Raw genomic sequence first — 24,042 nt, 5'->3', positions numbered from 1 at the left:
CGGCAAAATGTTTGAAACATGTGCCTCCCACACCTAGTACATGATACAATCTGTGGTTCTATGACCTAGCATGAAATGCTCTTGCCTTATTTTAACATCCAATAAATATTATGAGAAACTCAGTCATAGCTTTATTTTAAAAGACAATGATTTTCCATTTTACCTTTTCCTGGTAAATCATCTCTTCCAAATATAAAAAGTGTATAACCACATTGTCTCTCTAAGACCTCAGGAAGCACCCTGAGCACAAAGCTATCTGTTACATAGCTGCAGGTGACTTTGTTGGATTTTGGATACAACACATATGCATCATATATCTTCCCATCTGAAACTGAACAAAAAAGGATTACCATTAACATGTTTTTTCCCCCCCATCACTTCTGCTTTAAATTTTACTCCAGGAGCTATTTGGCTAAGACATCAAATACTCAGCATAGCTATGAAACAATCTATATTAAATACTTCAAGTGCAGTTAATTATTCAGTCAAGTATGAAACTGCCCAAATATGCTGTTTATTATCTAATATGGAAAAATACTAAGACTTACAAGACTGTTTCCTATTTTGATAGCCCCCCACTTTTTGTTCCAACACTGAGCAACTAATTGTCTTACAATGGCACCCTGTAAAATGCTGGTAACATCAGGCTTTTATTATATGATCTGGTCTGTAGTTGTGAGTATTGTAGTTAGAACACTTGCTATTAAAAATGTCCTCATTAAAGCAGGGAACGGGCACAGACAGAGAGACAGGTTGTGTTTCTATCAGATCTTCATACCCACTTATTTCTACATGTACAAGCCAGTATCTGCTAAACATACAAGGCCTTTCACGCTCTCTAATCAGGAGTACAATCAGTCCCAAATTTTCCAGAGGCAGACTCACTTTGTGCTTTCACATTTTGGCACCGGCAAAACTGCTCTATTTTTTTTCTCCACCCAAAATGAATCATCTTACAGTTCAAATTGTAAATTTTTCTAGCAAGCACACTTTCTCCCATGCTGCCCTATCTCTAATAGGTGCTTTCTGCCAATGTCTACAAGGTGACACTATTGTTCTTCAAATCCCTTCTTTTCCAAAAAAAAGTCAGCTACTGGTGTGGTGCTTGAGTGAGAACCTGAGGGAAACTATTTACACACAAAAATGTTACCCGATAGGGATAAACCAATTACTAGAGATCCAAGTGGAGGTGATGGGGACAGGAAGTAGGCTTGAGGAGAAAGAGAAGAGGCTGCACAGACAACTCAAGATTTACAGATGCTGAAGAGTATACAAGCAGATAACTCATAGAAGAACAGGACTAAGAGGAAATAGTGGTATAGATTAGCTAGTGAAGGAGAAAGAGTTGAGGATGAGGTATGCTGCACTAGAGAATGAGGACCAGACAGCCAGTGAAGTGACAAAGAGGAAAAGAAGACCAACCAGGCTTTCAAGGAGAAAGGAAGAGACAATGGAGATAGCAAGGGACACAGAATCCAAGGAGATAAATGACAGAGAAAACAGTAAGACAAAGATCTGCACAGACACTGAAAAACAAAAGATAATCAGAGAATCACTCCAAACACAAGGAAAAATTAGGTTTTTGTTACTAAGGCTTCTTAAGGAGAACAGGCCAATTACCAGAGTGGATCCACAGAAGAGAAGCATGTGCTGTCTTTCTGAAGCAAAGATATAAGGTGCAGACTGGAGACTGAAAAGCTTCCTAATGGCAGCAAGGAAAAATTCATCAGCTGACTTTCATGTTGGGATACGAGACCAGATTCAACCATATTCCCCCTGGAATTGAACAAGGCCAACTCTATGCTCAGTTGATCTTCAGTGGAATCCTTTCATTTCCAAGAGAATAATGGCAAAGATGCAACAGGATAATGAAGATCAACAGATGGCTCCAGGACTGTTGCTATGATGGAGTCTTTGACATATTTGATCACTGGGAAACATTCATGGAAAAAAGATGTACTCCACCTGAGTGGAGCCTTCTGGGATTCAGGTTAGTGCAACCAACAAGAACTTTAAAATGGTGGAAGTAGTTCAGGAGAAACTTGTATAAAATCTCCATGCCTAGGTTTTAATATACACTAAAAGAAAAATTTGGATAAATGAGGATAAGGCAATGGATAAACGAATGGACAAAAAAGACAGAAGGAAATAAAAGTGGACAACAAGCAGACAAACAGTATTAATTGAAGAAAATAGCAATTAGTTTAAACAAAAAACAAAAAAAACCCCAACCCCTTGTATTTAATGCAGACAGAAAATTAAATGAGGTTAGAGAATCACTGAAGTGTTTCTACAGTAATACAAGAAGCCTCACTCAAAAATAGAGAAACCAGAACTTCTGGTGCAGGACATGAAGCCAGGTACTATAAGGATAACAAAAATATGATAGAAGAGCACTCACAATTGGAATATAGGTACAGAAGGATAAACACTATTTGGAGAAAATGGAAATAAGGGTAAAAAATAGTAGGGTGGCATATTGCAGTAATGCTATAAAGAAATAAGAAAAGACTGCATAAACCAAATACAAGCCATTTGGGTCAAAAACGCTTTGGGGAAGGATTATAAGAGAGGCTGTGTTGGTTGAGACTTGCAGTAGACCTCCTTTCCCCCTCTCCCTCTTCAGATCTGACCTGAGTATTACTAGGGTTCTCTAAAATAATTGACACAAATACTACCACAAGTGCTATCCTTATAGAAAACTAACTTCCTAGCTATAGGTTGGAAGACAAATGCTACTAATAATGGTAGCGCCCAAGTCTTCCTAGATGTAACACCTGACACATTTCTTCCTATACAAAGAACACAGGAACTACAGAAAAATCTGGTCTTAGAAAATAATCTTGGATCAAGTGACCCCCAAGCATTTTTAGTTTAAATTAAATGGAAGGGAAAAAAAAAAAATGTGTCTAAGCTTTTCCATTTTAAAACTGAGAAATTAAGGACACTAATGATGTTCTGAAGAGCTTCAGGACTTGAACATGGAAAAGGCTTAGAATCAAGGTCAAAATGAAAAACTGCCTAGATTTTGCATCTTAAGCATGTGCAAAAATGTCACCTCACAGATTTCATAGACATTAGGGCTGGAAGGGACCTCCGGAGATCATCAAGTCCAGCCCCCTGCCCAAAGGGCAAGAAGTCAGCTGGGGTCATAGGATCCCAGCAAGATAAGCATCCAATTTACTCTTGAAGGTGTTCAATGTAGGCGCTTGAACCACCTCCGCTGGCAGACTGTTCCAGACCTTGGGGGCTTGGACAGTAAAGAAATTCTTCCTTATGTCCAGCCTGAAACGATCTTGCAGTAGTTTATGACCATTCGACCTCATCATCCCTTGGAGCTCTTTGGTGAACAAACAAACAAACAAACAAACAAACAAACAAACGTTCCCCCAGATCCTGGTGGTCACCCCTGATAAACTTATAGGTGGCCATCAGATCACCCCTGAGCCTGCGCTTCTCTGGACTCTCTCAAGCTTCTCCACATCCTTTTTGAATTGTGGAGCCCAAAACTGGACGCAGTACTCCAGCTGTGGCCTCACCAACGCCAGGTACAAGGGGAGAATGACATCCCGGGATTTGCCTGAGAAGCATCTATGGATGCAAGCCAGCGTTTTGGTCACTTTAGTAGGCGCAGCATCGCATTGCAGGCTCATGTTCATCTTGTGGTCAATGATGACTCCCAAGTCCCTTTCTTCTGTAGTGCTAGCCAGCGTAGCACTGCCGAGTCTATAAGGATGCTGCAGGTTTTTCTTCCCAAGATGGAGAACCTTGCATTTTTCGGTGTTGAACACCATCAGGTTCTCATCCGCCCATTTCCTGAGCCTGCCCATGTCAGCCTGGATCACTCTGTCTTCTGGCGTGGATGCTTTGCCCCACAGTTTGGCATCATCGGCGAACTTGGCCAGCATTCTCAAGGGGTATTAAGAGCAAAAACCACTGAAATGGGGGGGGGGAGGGGGACATTTTCTTTGCTCATCAACTATGTCCTAGAGATCAAAAGGCAAAGTAAATTAAACAGTAAAAGTTTTTTAGCCATATAAATAAAAAACATGCTGTAGAACTGTGCTACTGTGAAGAGAAAAGAAAATAGAGATGATCTAATTATGGCACCAACATTAAATGAATGTTTTTTTCCTTGTTCCTACTAAAAATTGAGATATTGAGTGAGGGAGGGAAAGGGGCAGGCAAAGGCAAGATGTCTAATAAGAGTGAGAGTGTAGAAGAGAAAATTACAAAGGTGGAAGGAAAACTCAACAATCTTAGCATGCTGCAGCTGAGCCAACCAAATAATCTCTATCCTAGAACAGTAAAAGAATTGGCACATGAAATTAAAAAAAAAAGTCTGCTAAATGGATTTTTTAAATAAATGGTATCAAGTTATGAATGGTACCATATAATTAAAGAATAGCAAATATAGTAACTATATACAAGATTTTGAAGGCATGATTAGGGGTGAATGGAAAAATGGGATAAAATTCAGAAGAGTTTTACTAAGGGCAGACCATGCCAGACAAATGTGATATATTTAAGGATACAACTACCACTGTTTAGAAAAATCAATTGATCAGGCAAACTAGAGAAAGGGGGAGATTAGGATGAAAAATCTTAATTTGGGTAAGAAACTGTCTAAAGGGGAGATAACAACAGGTTATCAGGTTGTGCAGAAAACAGAACTATCAGACTGGAGGCATGGTATTAGTGATTGGTCTCATTTGATATTTTTATTAGCGATGCTGGATTATGCTAGTGAAATTAATAGCATTGTAAAGTTGGGAGGCATCTTCAAAGGAAAGAAGGATCAGCACATTATACAGAAAGAATCAGATGAACTTGAAGACTTGCCTGGGATGAGATTTAAGAGGATGATGTGCAAGGTCATGCAGTTTGATACAAATAGGAAAAAAAATTCTGGAGGCGGCTCACAGTTCGGAAGGAGAGAAGACTAGGTACAGAAGTCAGTCAGTCATAGGATACTTAAGATGTAGCTATAAAAAAGCCAAGAGTCATAGGATGCATCAGCAAGGTATTGCTGGGAAAAAAAAAAAAAAAGAGGAGAGAGAGAGACAAAATAATTTATACTTTTGCAAAAAGGTGTGCATCTCTCCAGAATACCAGGAGACAAACAGCAGAGAGGGAGAAAAGTTGTTTAAGCTAAAGGACAAAGCTCAGACAAAAACCACATAGGTGTAACCTAACCACAGATAAATTTAGGTTAAGAATCATGTAAGGTTGTAGAATAGCATTTCTATGCACTAGGGGAGCCTAACAGTTTTCATGATGGAGCCTTACAAATTTATGAAAAAAAAGTATGTGGTTGCCTGTATCAAATGACTCTGGACTGAGTGACACAGGGAAGACTCTTTGAAACCTGTGTTCCTATGAGAATTCTGGACTTTGGGTGTTACCACAATACAAATAATAAGCATAATTCATCAAAGTCACTCTCTCAGTGATGATCAGGTAGCTGGCAAGGAAGAAAGAAAAAAAAAAAAAAAAGAAAAATCAAGAATGCAGATCTTTCTTAACGGTGTATACCAATATGCAAGAGAAAATTGTGTCTACTGTCTACCATAAAAAGATGGTGGGTAGAAATTTAAACAACAAATCTAGTGCTTAATCTTTTTATTATATGTATTCCTAGCACAATGCAAGCACAGATTTCTCATAGTGGAAAATGAACTAATTTTCTGTTTCAGGATTTCTTCCTGATTCTCTTCCATCCTAAACAGATCTAAAAAAGTGAGGGAACCTCTTAATGTCTTAATAAATCCTGGAATTGTATGCCACGTACTCTATGACTACACAGACATACCTTCTTTATTCAGGAAAGGACCACAGGACTTTCGATACCAAAGCACAATGTCAATTTTTAAAAGCTTGTAGATTAATATAGCAACAACTATTAGCAACACCAATGAAAGGAATCCGCCAATCAAGTATCCTTGAATATTTCGAGCTATAACAAGGGAAAAGTATAAGATGACTCTTCAGCATATATCATTTTTGAAACATTAAAACAAATGCTATACAATTCTGAAGCTCTGAGCCTTATGCATTTTTCAATTTGGGCCATAATTGAATACATAATAAGTAATCCAATATCTCTCATCTTATCAATTATCCATGATCTTCTTATATGTATTCTTTATTCTAAATTATTTGACAAAAGATGGCTGAAAAAAATTATAGGTCTGTTTGTAAGCAGTACATTGCATACGTTAATACCCAAAATTTAATCTGTTTTGACTGAACAGAAGTATGTTTTAATTTCTCAGTTGAAGAACCATGTCTTACGATCAAATCTAAGACATTATGGAATTTCTTTTAAATTTGCTATTTTGGTGAACATATCCGGACAGCAGATTCATTGTTCAGTGTTCCATACATATTGTTCACGCGTATATTGGCATAAATCTAAAACAACTCCTTTGATATGATGATGCAACCCCAGATTTATTATAATGTTATAAATTATAATAATATATTCTATAGCTTTATTTATCCATATAATCATGCTATTTTTTCACATTCCCTTTTCAATGTATTAATCATACCTTCTTTTGTAAATTTATTCTGTTCAGTACATAAATGCCTTACCTGGCCTTTGTAATACAATGTATGCTGCAACTTTGCCAGCATGACACACAAAGTGGTGTCCATAATCTTCATGCTTCACTTCTGTAATGTTCAGCCTCAGAATAGAGAGCATGTGGTCCGCAAAGAAAGTGTCTTCTCTATCAACAACAATAAAAGCTAATTTTCAAACAAAGAAAATATTCCTGGTATAGTGCTAATACACTTTAATTTCATGATGGTCTGAAATTTATCTGAATCTTTTCAAAGTATGCCGACAAATGGAGTCTAAGTAATAATTAATTATTTGTATTGTAGCAGCAGTTTGGACAGTTTCCAACGGCCTGATTAAACTAGTCAACGTACAATTTACTGTCAATAAAACAATGCCACTGCCCCCAAAACCTACAGTCAAATAGACAAGAATTCTATCTATGCTGTCACTGCCTAATGACATAAAGATCAGGCAGTTACACACAGAGACATGGCTACTATAGTATCATCAACTCACAATGTTATTGAAGGTCTCATAATATTTGGCATTTTTCTTAGAGTCAGCTCCTGCAATTAAGATATCCCTGAGAATTTCTGGCTTATAAAAGAATTCCAATCATCCAGTAAAAGAAAAGCTTGAAACATTGAAAAGTGTATTCCAAAAGTTCACAAAATAGAAGGCTAAAATAAATCAATAAAGTAATTGGTTCTTTTTATCTCACGATTTTTTAACTAGTTTCATGCTGTTTTAGATGTTCAACTCATGATTTTAGAACACTTGAGCTGGCAATTGCACTAGCATTCTCTTTTGTCATACAAACCTATTGGATAGATTTGCTCAAAAGAACTCCTGCACTTAACTTAGGATTCATCCATACAGCGAAACCATGCTAAGAAGTGCCATACCCTCTCCAAGAGCACTAGATCCTAAAACCAAAGCATGGTAGCCATAAAAGTGCACTGTCAAAAAAACCTTCCTGGTGTTAAAAAACCCCCATCACACTGCTAATTAGCAGTGCAGCAAATGCCTGCATGTGCAGCACCACAAACCATGTGTACACATCTGTCCATTGTTTTGTGAAGCAATACCTTCTCCAGTACCGTATTACTTTTTTGTTAGAATCAATTATAAAATTTAGTACGATTTCTAGGAAATCACAGAAATAGGATTTATCATGTAAAGCAAAAGCAGTCATTAAAAAAGTCTTAAAGGTTTCTTTTTACATTTTAACCAGTGATCTACCAATAAACATTCTGATAGGCTAATATACTTACTGATATTCCTCTCTTATTCTTTCGTTAAAAAAATAATTGACTAAAGAATTATTGAATTTCCAGGATATAGCAATTGAATAATCTTTGAAACTTGATACATTGCATTCTATGATGAGACTGGACCCTGGAGAAGAAAAAAAAGTATTAGGAAATGGCAAGAACACTAATTCTGCATAAACAAGTTTAGTCATGTGACAAACAGTAAATATTTAAAAAGGAACAAAATAAAGAGTTTTCAGAATTGTGAAACTTTAGCACATTCCTCAGATCATCAGTTGTTTTCTTCACCAGAATTTACCTGACATGTTACAAAGAGCTCACTGACTTAATTCTTATAAAAGATAAATAGTTGATTCTGTTCTGACCAAAATCATCATCGCTTCTTAAATTCAACACATCTATGAATAAAGTTATTTTTTCTCTTAAATTACAGCTTGAAACAACTGGCTCTGCAAAAAAAAGGCAAATACTGAAGCAAAACAGTACACACTTCAGTCAGAAGCTTGAGATAGCTCTAGCAGATGAAGAATGACAAATGCAAAATATTTCCATCCACAAAAATTGAGACTTAACTATACAGAACCTTGACAGTTCCCACATTTGCCATCTGACCTAGATACAGTACATCAAAAAGGCCAAATCAGCCTTGCAAAAAGATTCTAAGTGCGCTGGACAGACCTTTACTGCAAAACTAATTACTACATTAATTGAAAGCAGAAATCCAGAACCACTTATATAACACTAAGCACATATAAGATGACTTGCCCTAAGAATTTATAATCCATACAATAAATACACAAAGCAAGGGAAGATATCAAGCAAAAAAGCAGAATAAATTATGTTTGTTAGCAACACGATATTTACTCAAAAGTTATATGTAGCAAAGAATTTCAGTTTTTGAGTCTCTAAGAATTCATCTAAGTGGAGGATTACCCTTAAAAGATGACCAGTAAGGGACACCACATGGGCTTGCTTGTGCCTTTCTTCTTTCTTTGGAATATAAAAAGGTGCCTTAAACAAACATTTTCATTGAGCATTTGATTCACAAGATTTTTCTGCTTGTAATTTTTACCTAAGAAATCCTAAGAAAATAGGGAAGATAAGACATGACAAATTCCCTGGACAAGTACAAAACTGGTAGGAATAAGATTCCCCAGGTAATTAAGGGGAATCTGATTAAGGCCCAGGCCAGCAAACAGTTAGACATGTGAATATGTGCTTGTAGAATTGGGGCCTAATTTAACCAGGACGTGTAAAGTTGTTGTGCCTGCCTCTGATCAACTCTTTAGGTAAAACAACTTGTGAAAATGTAAAGATCTTCATTTAAAAATCACCAAAACACAACCCTACAGCAAATTATTGCCTAGATGAAAGAGTTCATAACACTTACCTGAGTTTTCCAGTAACCATACATACAGAATAACACAACACATGACAATTTAAAGGCATAAAGATGCAACGTACGGTTTAGGTTTTATTTTTCAACTTGAACCCATATAGAATGATTTCTTCCTACTCATTAAACAAGTGGCAAACCTTGTTGTATGACCCCCTCACCATGAGAGGATTCAGATGTACACCTCATACTTCCCAAGAGAGTGCCATAAATCACAAAGCTATCTAATACTCAGAGGTTGCATTTACATGTAAAATTAATGCAATAAAATCTAGCACATATCATGCCAGAATGTATTGCTCCTGGGTGCTACATTTACATGTGCACCCAGGACTGTAGCACACTGAGCCAGGTCAGAGCAGCACCAACTGACAGGGTCCCAGGGAAGTCAATCTACCAGTTGAGCCGGGACAGAGCAACACGTTGCAGAGGGGCTACCTGCGACACGTAGGTGCTGAAGTGTGGTGCTAACCGGCAGCCAACCCTCACACTGAAGTACCCTGGTGCCCCAGCCAGCCCCATCAGCATCTACACATGCATTGCTACACAGTAAACAATGCCACCACAGGATAGTACTTGTATTTACAAGTACTAATCTATGGCAGCATATATTAGATTACTGTGACCTAATAGGGCCACACATATAGCTGTCGAGCTAATTAGGCAACTCTCCAGTAAATGTCTCGTGTAGACATGCCCAGGGTCACACTCCAGCCTTCCTGTTGAATCTAGGCCACTGGGCAGCCAAGAACGCAATGGCGCTAAAAAAGGAAACAAGCAGAAGGGAGACTGCCTCTGTAAGCCTAGTGGTTATGGCACTCCATGATTAAATGTAAAATTCAGAAATGGACATTTACGTACCTTGGTTAAGAAACAAAAACAGCCTTGAGAGCAAGGACTAGAACCTAGTTCTTCCCCTTCCCAGGGCAGCACCTTAACCAAACAAGATCTGACCCTAACATATGACATATGGTTTCATATCCTTTCCAAAATGTTTGTTATAATCATGACAACTGTGGATATTCTTATCTAAATAAATGTCCCAAATATTTTTTTAATCCTACTCAATTGTTGGTGTTAATGACTTCATAGCAACCAGTTCTACAGTCTAAATTACACAGTGCATGAAAAAAACATATCGACTTTGAACTGGCCATTTTTAACTTCCATGTTAAGCCCTTGTGTTATGGGAGAGAAAGCTCAATCTGATACACTTTCTGTATACAATTCATTCTTTCTATACTTTCACCCATCTTCAGATTTTGTTGCCATCCATGAATGGCACGTGCCCCCAGCGTGATGAGCGCAGAGCTCCCGCACATGTCAGCGTGGGGTGGGGGGAAAAAGAGTGGGGAGCGCCGCCAAGGGTCAGTGACCACCCACAGGTGCCACTGGCGGCAGCGGCAATCGTGGACTACCCAGATACCACCGGTGGGGTCAGCAGCAGGGTGGCGAGCGGCCATTGCCCGCAGGCGCCACCAACAGTGTTGGCAGCACCTTTTTGCAAGGTGTGCACCACCTCGCTCAGGGCATGCGCATGCACCCCCTACCCGTCACCCCTGTTGCCATCCAACCTGGGCATCTCCCATATAAAAAACAATAGCTCTAGCAAAAACTCATCTTCCTTAATAGGGCTAACTTAAAACAGAGTGGATTTTGAAGAGCAATTGGGATTTTTCATTTTCTTATTTTCTTTCTAAAGTAAATGTTCCCAACCTCTTAATCTCTCTTTATTTGACATGTTTTCCATATCTCTAATCAGTCATTGTCCTTACCTACAGTCATACTTAAACCTTCTTCTTGCATGTTACTTGATCTTCTATAGATGGGTTAACACACACCAGTTAGATCTTTTTGCTGTTGCTGCTACAACTACACACAAAGTCCTGCCAGAGCCTCAGCCAACTTAGCAAACCAAGAAATATGGGCAGGGGTTATGCTTATTATAGACACATAAATAAAAATGAATATAGTAAATAAATAAATGGAAGTCCATTGATTTGGGAGAATATGGAGGAAAATTCCAAAATTCAAGAAGTTTGGAGACCACGGTAAAGGGATCATGCATTGACACAGATAATATAATCTTATGTAATTGCACCATCTCCAATTTTTATGACACTTGACTTACCAAGTTTAACTTCAATCGTATTATTTCTTGGATAAAGAACCTCAGTTTTCTTCTTTGCTGGGTTCTCTAAAAACATGAAGACATACACAAAAATATTATCAGAAATAAGCAACTGCAGAGAACCAGTTTACCGTCTAGTGGCAGGGACACATGTACATTTATAAAGTGTATTGCAAAAGAGAAAAGCCCCACATAAACCATTTTGGGATTGTATACTTTGTTGCTCCCTTGCAACAGATTAAAAGAACAAATAAGTTTGCTTTGTCTGGTTTGAAAAAAACAGATCTAGAAAAAAATTGCACAAAATTGAGAAAAAGACACATTGTTACAGTATGCTAAACCTCATTAACCCTTCACTATCATAGCTCCATCCCTTTTGGTAACAATATTCTCTTTAAACTCCAGAATTAGAAAAAAGGAAAATAAATCTGTTTAAATACTAGAAATACTTACAGATATCTTAATACTGCTCTTTGTAGAAAATTCAGATAGATTTCTCAGAAAATGTGCCAAACTCAGGCTAATAAAGCCTTTATACCAAACTACTCCCTTATATCTTGCTTCTTAGTAGAAAGGCACATACAAAAGGACAGTTCCTTCCCCAAAGGGCCTTACAATATACGTAGACAAAACAGAAAAGGATGGAAAAGGAAGAAGAAAAAACTTGTTCAGTCGTACAACAGGTCAGTGGCAGCCAAAGTCTTAATGGTCCCCCATATCCCAGACTACAATGCTTCCCTATCAGAGGGCACAGTCAGCATTCATAACACATTTTTGTGGAGCCACACGTCAGTGAAGCAGTCCCTTTGGCCCCCATATCCCTTGTATCTATACAATTTAGAGTTGGAGTTTGGCAACAGGGGTGTGTCAAAGATCAGAGTCTTTGATTTCAGATGCCGATGGCAAAAGGTCAAAGGCTAGCACAGCCTATTTTGTAATTATAGTTTCGCACCATTACCCCTCTGCAACTTAAATTTAAAACACATGCACAATCACACATGGCCGAGCCAGCATGAAACCTGAGCAGGCAAAGAAAGTCTGTTCGCAGTCATGACTGGCAACCCTTTAATTATTCATGCTTGGCGTGCAGTGATAGGCCACCCTGCCAACTATAACTTTGAAAAAATTTCCACCCAAAGTGGAGAACTCCATGCACGCCCAGGAGACAGAGTCAGCAAACTGGCCATTCGCGGACATCTCCCCGCCACCGACTTTCTTCCTGGCAATCCCCATCCCTGCCGGCTCGTCCGTCCTTCTCATCAAAAGCTCTTGGTGGTCTGTGGAAGCTTGCGTGAATCACTCAAAACCTGTACCAAGCAAGTTCCTACCCCACACTACAATTGTTGGGTAGTGTAACGCCTGTATGCTGTAACTAAATAAGCCAACTCTTCTTCCTACGCTGCAACCATCGGTAGTGTAAGTAAAATAAACTCTTATCAGTAACCAAAACGCTTTCAGTCGCCTGACTCCTACTCGCCGTTAGTACCCACCTGTCCAACTACTGGTCCCACCTGCGCCAAGCCAGTCGTGCTGAACTAGGCTTGGGGGGTCAAGGGTGCACCGGTCTTTGGGCGCGACAGGGTGGAACAGGGAGAAAGAGAGGCGACTATGGCAGCATTACTGCCATGGTTCACAGATCTATGACAATTAACCATGCCTACTGTCCAAATTTCTGGACCCATAGGGAACTCCTTTCCTTGCATAAAAGGCACACCCCAATTTTGACAGCTAGTTTTAGGGGAAAGTTACTGGTTTGGTTACATGCAAGAAACTACAGTATTTCTTAACAGTTGTCATATAGGGTCTAGCTATCCTATCACTCATGCTTCCCTAAACATTTCTGATCAACTTCACTGAAATATTGCAATAGTATAGGCATTAATAACAGCCCAAACATTTCTTTTTGTATCCCAAATAATCCCAGAATATTTGACAAGCCATACCTATGCATACACGCACCCAGATAATGTGTGTGTACACACACGCCTCTTTCTTTTTTTTTTTTTTTTTTTTGTGAAGAGAGCCGGCGAGATTGGAATTTGACTCGTTCTCTACACTCTGCTCTTTTTTTTTTTTTTTTGGGGGGGGGGTGGGGAATGCATGTGCATGTTGCACACACACACAGATACACATTCCTCCCTCAAAAATAAAATGTATTTAACTCAGTATTGGCAAACCAAATGATCACAAGCCATAGATCTGGCATCAAAATATTCATAAAGTTAGCTTAAAAATCATGAGATTAAAGAAAAAACCCAGCAACAATAAACCTGGAATTCTTTTTATCTACGTTTTCAACATTTTCAAATAGTCTTCTGTAGTCATAAGGGGTAGAAAGTTTAAGTTGTCAACAGGAGATTCTCACAATCAAATGATGCAAGGGGTCATTGAAAGAAGATTAAAAGTGGGGAAAAAACCTCCACATCGAATACTGGAAGGCATTAGCATCATGATTTTAAGTTGCTGGACTGCATATCACCCCCTCTCAACCAGTCATTACAGAAAGAATGATAGGCTATTAAGTCATTCAACACAAGTTCCAGTCTTCAGTTTGCTTCAATTTCTCATAACCTAGGCTACCTCTTTTTTATCATCCATATGCCTCTAAATTGTTCTACATTATTAAGTCATTTTAATATGGAAATAACAAAACTGAAGCCTGCCTGTATTCACGTGATCATCTTTTATATTTATGGCTGCAGTTAAGGAGGTTCAGAAGTTAAACCATAAGGCTAGGGACAGACATTCAAAAAGCCTGAGCCTGAATTGATTCAATCTTTTCAGGTTAGTCTAACCTGCAAAGCTTGAACCAATTTGAAGGTAGACAGACATTCCTCTTTCATTCCAGAAATGCAGGCACATGCCCGCAATGACCCAGGCTAGAAGCCAGGGGGTGCTAGAGCAGCCCTCCCTTCCCTTTCACAATGCTAAGCTGAGGGGCGGGGGCATGGCCAGACCTTGACAGGATGCTTTGATTAGGGACAGGTCCATCCCCACCCCCACAGAAGAGAGCCAGCAGGGAGTTGATAACAGAGCACTGAGTTACACAGCAGGGACTTGTTAGCATTTAGTATCCCATCAACCAAAACAAAATCCTGTCTCAATGATTTCATAGACATTAGGGCTGGAAGGGATCTCACAAGATCATTGGGTCCAGTCCCATGCCCAAGGGCAGGAAGTCAGCTAGGGTCAAAGGATCGCAGCAAGGTAAACATCCAAATGTTTCTTAAAAGAATTCAGAGTAGGTGTTTGCACCACCTCCGAGGGGAGTCTATTCCAGGTCTTGGGGGCTTGGAAAGTAAAGAAGTTTTCCTTATGTCCAGCCTAAAACTGTCTTGGTGGAGTTTGTCTCTCATTAGTTCAAACTCTTCTTAAACAATTTTTCCAAGAAAGAAACAGAGGGACATTACCAGCTACCTGCTAATTAGCTCCCAAAAAGCCCTAAGCTGACACTGTCCTGTCTGTCTTTGTCCTGCCTCTCACATCACAGACCATAGCCAGCATGTGGTCTGCTGGCTAATGCTGAGAGGTGTCTGTAAGGCAGAGGGGAGGGGGGAATCCCTGCCTGAGCAGGGAGTTGTGAGAGTAGGGGGGAGCAGAAGGAAACTAGGCAGACATTTCTGTCCCTGCCATCTCCGCCAGAGCTCAGAGGGGTGGGGCCAGACCCGCTGGGCTTGAGCAGAGAACAAAACACTGCCCAGCAAAGCATCTGGGATTCTGGAGGTTTCTGATTCAACTTAAACCAGGAAAGGGTCTGGGATAGGCACTGCATAAACTGGTTTGACCCAAATCAGTTAAGTCTGATGCTACATTTAACCAGATTTTTTAATCTCAAACTGTTTTCAGCCATTTTCAAACTGGTTTATGTGTACTGAACATCTGTTCTGTTACAAGTTTAAATGAGTTTCTGATCACTTAAACCAGTTTGTGTGTAATGTCTGTCCCTAGCCCAAGGGTAAGAACTGGAATGGTTGAGGCAGAGACCAAGCTGAGGGCCAAGATCCAACATTTGTATTTAAGACAGTACCAGAGATATGGAAGCAAGGAGTCCAAACTATAGAAAGTAGTTAGGCAGGAACAGAGCAGGGGTTAGGAACAAGGCTGATGTGGGAAAGAGAGCAGGAGTTAGAGACAAAGCTAAAGAGTGATCCAGGACAGGTACTGGAGCCTTTGTTAAAGCAGGAACCAGGGAAGGTCAAGCAAGGTTTGAAGGCAGACAGGAACTAGGCAGAGCTGCAGGTTTGTGAAAAAAAAATTGAGCAACCAACATTCTTCTAGTTTCCTCATCTCCTGTTCTGCTGGTTCTGATGATCAATCTGGTTGTGAGGTTGCATCAATCACCCCAGGCCCACTACAACAGGTGTGGAGTTACGGATGGATAAAGTAGCAACTGAGAATGAGAGAGGGAGCCGAAATGAATAGAATAGATTAAGTGGATGAAGGGGAGGAGAGAATGCACTGCTTCCCTCCGATTTTTACAGTTTTCAGTTAGAAGGTTATGCAAGCAGGCAACTTTAACTGAAACTAAATGCAGTATTTTGTTTGGGAGATTTTGCTGCTTTATGTACCAACACTGACAGCTGTTCCTATGCACAGGTACTGGGCAACACGTATTTGGATGCTCTGGATGGCCCTAAAATATCCCATGCTTGCTTTCTCTAACCCACTCTGCATTCATCCAGGATACCTGCAGAGTTGCATTCCTTTTGCTTTAGAGCACTTCCCTTCCTCCGCATACTTGCACCTTCTCCATACCCCGATTGCTCTGATGCAAAGCACACAGCACAATTCCAACACTACCATTTGCATAGGAACCCTTGAAAACTGTACACATATCCCCATCTTAAGACAAGACTCTATTATGCTATCTACTCAAAACATGAATCTTCTTACATGTTGGTTTATTTCCTAGCACTGTAGTGAGGCCTCTATTTAGCACTAAAACAGAAACAAAAGTACCAATGGAGTTTTTCGGTTATTCTGGTTCCCTTTTACATCTCAAAATTACAAAAGAATTAGTAACAAATGATTTTCAGGTGGCTATGTATATGTATAGTGTTGCATCGAAGAACACAACAGGGACTTACCTACAACAGTTACATAAATGTTTCGTGAAACATTGTATTGTTTTCCCATATAATTATATGTTGCTTGACATAAGTAATTTCCTGCATCTTTTCCACTCACATTGGTTATTATAAGTTCATCTCTCTGAGGTAGAAACCTTTTGTCTTCAAATCGGTTACATTCCTGAACACAACAAAAAGTATTTGTCAAATCAGAGGAAGAAAATAAAAATACTGTATAAAAAAAAAAGAAAGAAAGAAAAAACTGAACCTCATATTCCTCGCCTTAAATGGAGCAAGGCCATTTCATTTGTAAGGTTCAATATGAACCTTACAAGGTACTGTTTCCCTGATTATACACTATACATAGCCTGAGTTATCAGTAGGTATCTTGGTTTTAAACTTCAATAAGCTCTGCCAAACCACAGGCATCCACCAAGAGCATGCTATAGGATGCGGGCTCTGTGACTAAAAGTGGTGCTTTTGCGGGTACCTTCAAATCATGCTAAATTATAGCTATGCCTCAGACTACCGTGTTCAAGAACGGGTGCACTATTGCGTAAAAAGTATTTAAGGCCACCTGTTTTATTCAATAGGGAGGGGGAGCTGAAACCACTTTCAGAACAATAGTATTCTATTCCCCATATGTTGCATAAGCAGTTAAACTAGTCATACCCATCTACAGTATACTATAATATTTTTACCAGGGCTTAAGTTCCCTCACATTTCTGATTTTCCAGTGTTATGGACTTGTTTGCATTTTAGAACAGAAGTCAAACTTGCTATTTAAATGGCACTACTGGGAGACTGGACAGGAGATCGTTTTACACTGAATAGGTTCACACCATATTAAAACATTCTCAGCAACAATCTTAAAACTCTGAGAATCATAAGCCTGTTTACAGAAAAGAAAAGTTATGCGATCTAGCCCCCCCTCTTACTCATCTAAACATTACCCAGCATAAACAGAGTAGACACCACAAGATCTTATACCTTAAACCAGTGCACAGACCAAATATTTTTCTTATCTCTGAAGTAGTAGAGATCAGGACACACAATGCTTGCAGTTGATGTCTTTAGTATATATTGAGTATAGGAAAATTTCTTATTGTAACACAAACCATTAGCAATTTTGAAAACATTTATATTCAAATACATTTTGTTGCAGCTCGTTACATTCCTACAATGAAAATAAAGTAGCTAGATTAGTTGTAATATATTTCAACTTTATATTCTTTTCTTCTAGATAGCTAGCTCTACTTGGTAACTTCCAAGGAAGCTCTGAGATCAGACTGGAAAGCTGGGAATGTAGCTCCATCCAGAAGGAGAACCATTCTGCTTCGCTACATGAGAGCTCCAACACAAAAATAATCCCTCCACTGGCATTGTCCTGACAGTCATGTCCCTAATACATTCCTAGACCAACTAAAACAGAAAGGATGTGGTGGTCATGTACGATATGGCACAAAATGTTACTTGTGCTTATGAAAAAATTAGAGAGCCATATCCTGAGGTGCAGCTGATCTGCTCAGAAGACAAAAATGTGTGTGTGTGTGTGTGTGTGTGTGTGTGTGTGTGTGTGTGTGTGTGTGTGTGTGTGTGTGTGTGTGTGTGTGTGTGTGTACGCACACAAAATGGCAGCATGGATCTTAAACCATATTAAATCTGTAGAATGTTAAGCAGTCTTAAAGTTAGAACATGCTTTGAGCACTTCCATGTTCAGGGTCAATACTGTTTCTTACCTTCACGGCTGACTTGCCACAGGAGTGCTCATGAGCAGGGCATGGCCAAGAGCCAGGACACCCGAGCTCTATGCCTGTTCTGGGTGGGAGGAGGAGGAGGTGGGGAAGGGAGATTGGGAGCAGTGCATCCTTGGATACTTGAGGGCTGCATATTGCTCATTTGATCTCTGTGGAACGGACTGAAGTTACCTTAACACAAGCTAGGTAGTACAGCCCACAGTTAAACCTCCCCTGAAGTTGTGCAACTCTGAGGTGCTCAGAGAACACTTAGCATGAGTTAATAAAGCTTGAATGTGCCCATAGCACGGTCCCCCAGGGGCAGGTGCAGGCAGGGAAAACCCCCCTGCCCACTGCCACTACCACTTTTGGGGGCTGGGCTCAGCTGGGAATAGCAAAACAGCTTGGCTGGGGCAGGCAGGAGAGGCTTTGAAGCTTCCCCCTCCCCTTGGAACAGCAGGGAAAACAGCAGCAAGCAGGGGAGGAGAAGAGAAGAGGAGGGCAGGGGCATGGAGAGGAAGGTGGGGAGGGATTTTTACATGCTTTGGGGACTTAAAAAAAATGCCCCAGAGCCTCCGGCAGCATGGAATGCCCTCACCAATGGGTTGGGAGAGGAGGCTGGGAGTGGTTGGGGAGGGTGCAGTCACCCCTGCAGCATGAGTGACTGCTCCTGTACCCATCTTTGCCAAATCCTGGATCCATCCCTGGTACATATACGAATATATATGGACTTATATAGATCTCTGATGAACTAAGCTTCAGCTCAGGAAAGCATGTGCTATATATGCACATACATACTTCGGTTAGTTTATAAGGTGCAAAGCTACCCTGCTTTCTACTTTCCTTCAGACTAACACAGCTGATATGTCTCTCTACATCACTTTGAAGAATGTCAGCACGGGCACAAGTTTGTAATTCTGGGATTTGGGATAGGAGTCCCCCCTTCCACACATCCACCCCACCATCAAAAGAACTAACACAGACAGATCCATCTTCAGCTGGAATCGTTTTTCGTGGTGCCGCTCAAGTGAATGAATGTATATCTGACAGTAGGCCCCTACTGCACTGATTCCCTGTTAGATTTACTCCAACCAAAATCTCATCTCACAGCTGAGGTACACTGAAAATTATTCCTCTGAAAGTTCTCAGTGAAGAATGGAAAGATGTTAAATGAAAAGCAATGTTGGTTATGATTTTTTACTAAATGATTCGAAACAATTTTTTAAAAAATGTATCAACTCCCCCACCACCAAATGCTTTAATTTCATTGAATTCATTTGAAATAATTGTATAAAAATAGAAAAAGTTAATATTTGGTAAATAAGTTCAAACTAAACCAAATTTTTCCTTTAGTTCAAAAGTTTCCATAACCAATACTTACCATTTTCCAACCAGACTTAATCCTGTTATATTGCCCCTTAAGATAAATATAACAGGCTACAGCCTCATCAAAATCAACACTAAAGTATAATATACACATGGTGTATAATATACTCTATAAAAGTGCTTGTGGAGAGAAAACTACAAAGTAACTCTACATTACTATCAGAAAATATTTTAAGTTATTTTGAGCTAATTTCTAGAACACTGTAGAAAACTAAAGAACCAAAACAAATTAAAACAATTCCTTACTGTACAATACATTCATAGGATCCAGAGTCTTGTAAAGTTGCAGGCATAAACCAAAGGACATTCCCTTCCTGATGTACTCTGGAATGTTTATTTTTAGTTACAGGCATTTTTTCTCCACTTCTGTACCAAGTCAGGTTCTTTTTCAGCTGCTGAAGTTTCAATACATTACCCAATAAACAATCAGTAGCAAGAGGCTGCCCTGTCAGTACAAATACTGAACTTTGGTTATGCAGTTCATCACTTGAGTCATATATTTGACATTCTTCTAAAAAACAGAGACAAAAAACAACTGAGTATGAAGCTAGGGAGGCAAACTCTTCACTTTTTAAACAGGTTTTCAGCATCATTTTTCAGGATGAACAATTCCAGCTATGCATGCACAAAATAGAAGGTACACTATAATGACACTAAGCAACTTTTGGGGGGAATTTTAAGCACAGGAATCACAGTCTGAATAACAATCTAAAATCCTATCCTGACGTCTATTTTATACACAGGTATTAAAATGCATCACCTACCATATCACAGCCCAAAACTGTTCCAGCAACTACTGTATGTACCCAAATCCAAGACAACTTCGAATTTAAGATGAGTCTCCGTAACTACATTCTATATATGGAAAATTATAGATGTTATAATTTTCCATGTATAGAATCTAATTGCCTTAAATTTAAGAGAAATAAAAAGATCAAAAAGTAAGACAGCTTTGTAATGAGAATATTGGAATGCCCTAAAAACAGAGTTCTTCTTAGCACCACTCTGTGGGCCTATCTATGAGATGCTTAATCCGCAGTAGACTAAATCTACTCAGTATTACAGCATTACATTAAAAAACCACGCTAATATACTAATATACAGTAGAATTAGTCTACTGCACATTACACATCACAAAAAGACCATGCACTGTTGCTACTGTGTATTTAAGTAGTACCTCATATTAGAGGTATTAAACTTAATACACTGTAGCATATTAATGTACATTAGCGTAGTAATGCACATTAAAATGTACATGTAGACTTGCCTGTATCACTTAAATCAGTAAACAAATTACCATATTTACTCAAATCCATGATGAGATTTCCCCCCCCCCCACATTTCTCATGGGGAAAAGGCTCATCACCTTATATTTGAGTACGATGCAGGCAGCTGGCAAGGCTCCAGCCCCAGCTCACAGCCAGACATTTGTGGCATAGACTAAAAATTCATGTGACATTTGGGTAAAAATTCAGAACCAAGTTACTTTTACATGTATGCATAAAAAACAAACAAAGAAACACTGGTCAACCTACCTGTCTTGACTAAAAAGAGAAAAACTAGGCTTATACTGCAGGTAAACAAATCTGTGTTCATTATGTTGTACTACAAAGGAGAGAAAAGAAAAGATTTTCAGCAACATCCTTCTAGATCATCTTTCAGTTCATATAACCAAAAAAGGTGACAAGAATCCAAATTAAAACTTAAAATCATCTGTTCTCATCTAAAAAGAAATATATAAAGATACTTTATAGTGTCATAAAAAGTAGGGCTGAAAAGGACCGCAGGAGACCATCTAACCCCCTGCTCAAGACAAGATCATTCCTGATTAAACCATCCCAGTCAAGTACCCGGTCAATAACTATAGAGGAGTATAAGAGTATTGCCTCAGTATGCAGAGGTGAAATCAGGAAGGCCAAAGCACAACTGGAGTCACAGCTAGTAAGGGACATGAAGGATAACAGGAAGGGTTTCTACAAGTATGTCAGCAACAAGAGAAAGATCAGGGAAAGTATGGGTCCCTAACTTAATGAGAGAGGCAACCTAGTGACAGATGATACAGAAAAGGCTAAAGTACTCAATTTTTTTTTCACTTCCCTCTTCACAGGCCAGGTCAGCTCCCAGACTACTGCACCTGGCAGCACAGTTTGGGGAGGAGGTGAGCAGCCCCCAGTGGCAAAATAATAGGTTAGGAACTATTTAGAAAAGCTGGATGTGTAAAAGTCCATGCAGCCAGATGGACCTGAGGGGGGCCAATGTGATTCAGAGCCACTGGTTAGCATCTTTCAAAACTCGTGGCAATCAGGAGAGTTGCCAGATGACTGGAAAAGGGCAAATAAAGTGCTCATCTTTAAGAAAGGGAAGAAGAAGGAAGATCCAGGGAACTACAGATCAGTTAGCCTCAACTCAGTTCCTGGAAAAATCACGGAGCAGATCCTCAAGGAATCCATTTCCAAGCAGTTGGAGGAGAAGGTGGTGATTAGGAACAGTCAGTATGGGCCCACAAAGGGCAAGTCATGTCTGACCAATCTGCTTGCCATCTATAACAAGATGACTGGCTCTGTGGACGTGAGAAGAGCAGTGGACATGATATACCTTGACTTTAACAAGGTTTTGTTGTGGGAGACAGTATCATTCCCACAAGCAAGCTAAGGAAGTACAGGCTGGATGAATGGACAGTAAGGTGGGTAGAAAACTGGCAGGATTGTTGATGTCTAGCTGGCAGTCAGTATGAAGTGGAGTGCTCCAGGGGTTGGTCCTAGGGTCAGTTTTGTTCAATATGTTCATCAGTGGCCTGGAAGATGGGCACAAACTGATTGAAGACTGCTTCAGACTAGATACAAGTAAAAACTTCTTTACAAGCTGAGTACCAAGATATTGGAACAGGCTCCCCCCAGAGGTAGTACAGTCACCCACCCTGGCAATCTTCAGAAAGCATCTTGATGCCCATCTCACTGAGGTCATCGGACCCTGGGCAGTCTTTCCTGCCCAAGTGCAGGGGGCTAGACCCGATGATCTGCAAGGTCCCTTCCAACCCCTAACAACTAAGAAACCATAGATTGGCCCCTCAGCAAGCTTGCAGATGATACCAAGCTGGGGGAAGTAGTAGATATGCTGGAGGGTAGGGCTAGGATTCAGAGAGACCTAGACAAATTGGAGGATTGGACCAAACCAAATCTCAGAGAGTTCACTGAGACCAAGTCCTGCACTAAGGATGGAATAATCCCATGTGCCAATAGAGACTGGGGACCAACTGGCTAAGCAGCAGCTCTGCAGAAAAGGACCTGAGGGTTATAGCAAACAAGAAGCTGAATACGAGCCAACAGTGTGCTCTTGTTATGAACAAGACTATCAGCATACTGGGCTGCATTAGTAGGAGTACTGCCAGCAGATGGAAGGAAGTGATTCTTTCCCTCTATTTGGCACTGGTGAGGCCACATCTGGAGTACTGGTGTCCAGGTTTGGGCCCCCCACTACAGAAAGGATGTAGACAAATTAGAGAAAGTCCAGTGGAAGGCAACAGAAATAGTTAGGGGTCTGGGGCACATGATGTATGAGGAGAGGCTGAGGGAACCAGGCTTGTATATTCTGGAGACAAGAAGACTGAGAGGGGATTTAATAGTACATAGTAGGAAAACCTTTCACACAAGGAGGTGAGTAAAGCACTGAAACAGGTTATCCAGAGAGGTGGTGGAATCTCCATCCTTGGAGTTTTTTGGATCTGGCTAGACAAAGCCTAGGCTGGTATAATCTAGGTGGGGTGGGGATCCTGCTTTGAGCAGAGGGTTGAATTAGATGGCCTCCTAAGGGCCCTTCCAACACTTACTTTCTATGATTGTGTACTTGTCTAACCTGCCCTTAAAACTTTCCAGCACAGAAATCCCACAGTCTCTCTGAATAGCCTGTTCAAATGTTTATCCACCCGTTAACAAAATCAATGCTCCTTGTCCTGTTCCCTGCAACCGCAGTGAATAGACTGCCTCCATCCTCTTTATAAATGCTCATCGGGTATTTAAATACTGTTATCAAATCCCCCATCAGTCTTTTCTTCTGCAGCCCACACAATCCTAGTCCTTTTAGCATGACTCATAAATCATACTTCCCAGACCTCTATTTAATACTTTTGCTGCTCTCTGCTGGAATCTTACCAATTTGTCCACATCCTTCTTGAAGTGCTCCAGGTGAAGCCTCAACAGTGCAGAACAGAGCAAGAGAATCATTTGCTTGATTTGGAAGTGACACTCTTGTTAATACTGCCTATTTTGCTGTTGGCCTTTTTTGGCAATAAGAGTACACTATTGGAAGATATTCAACTTCTGACTCTTTATAACCCCAGGTCCCTTTTTGAAGAAGTGCAGCCTTGCCATACATTCCCCAGTCTATTTGTACAAGAGATTTTTCCCATCCTAAGTGCAGGACTTCATGCTTGCCCTTAATGAATTCAATTTGATTAATTTTGGACAATTTCCATGATTCAAGATC

At 40.0% G+C, this 24,042-nt stretch overlaps 1 protein-coding gene across 1 annotated transcript in view; it reads right to left on the bottom strand.

Annotated features, from left to right (window-relative positions):
• LOC109306232 (interleukin-1 receptor-like 2) overlaps positions 1–24,042 on the bottom strand; it is a 31,408-nt gene that overhangs the window by 3,359 nt on the left and 4,007 nt on the right. The window contains exons 3-11 of the mRNA XM_019529560.1: positions 21,096–21,165; positions 19,807–20,071; positions 17,429–17,615; positions 16,457–16,619; positions 11,370–11,435; positions 7,843–7,966; positions 6,598–6,734; positions 5,813–5,956; positions 164–331 (exon numbers count right to left, since the gene is read on the bottom strand). Coding sequence (XP_019385105.1) covers positions 164–331; positions 5,813–5,956; positions 6,598–6,734; positions 7,843–7,966; positions 11,370–11,435; positions 16,457–16,619; positions 17,429–17,615; positions 19,807–20,071; positions 21,096–21,165 — 1,324 coding nt within the window. The remainder of the gene's footprint in view (positions 1–163; positions 332–5,812; positions 5,957–6,597; positions 6,735–7,842; positions 7,967–11,369; positions 11,436–16,456; positions 16,620–17,428; positions 17,616–19,806; positions 20,072–21,095; positions 21,166–24,042) is intronic.

This window comes from Crocodylus porosus, unplaced genomic scaffold (genome assembly GCF_001723895.1).
Source record: "Crocodylus porosus isolate Cpor-Errol unplaced genomic scaffold, CroPor_comp1, whole genome shotgun sequence".
Lineage (NCBI taxonomy): Eukaryota > Metazoa > Chordata > Crocodylia > Crocodylidae > Crocodylus > Crocodylus porosus.
The sequence above is the reverse complement of the archived record's forward strand: the minus strand, read 5'-3'. Positions and strand labels throughout refer to the sequence as shown.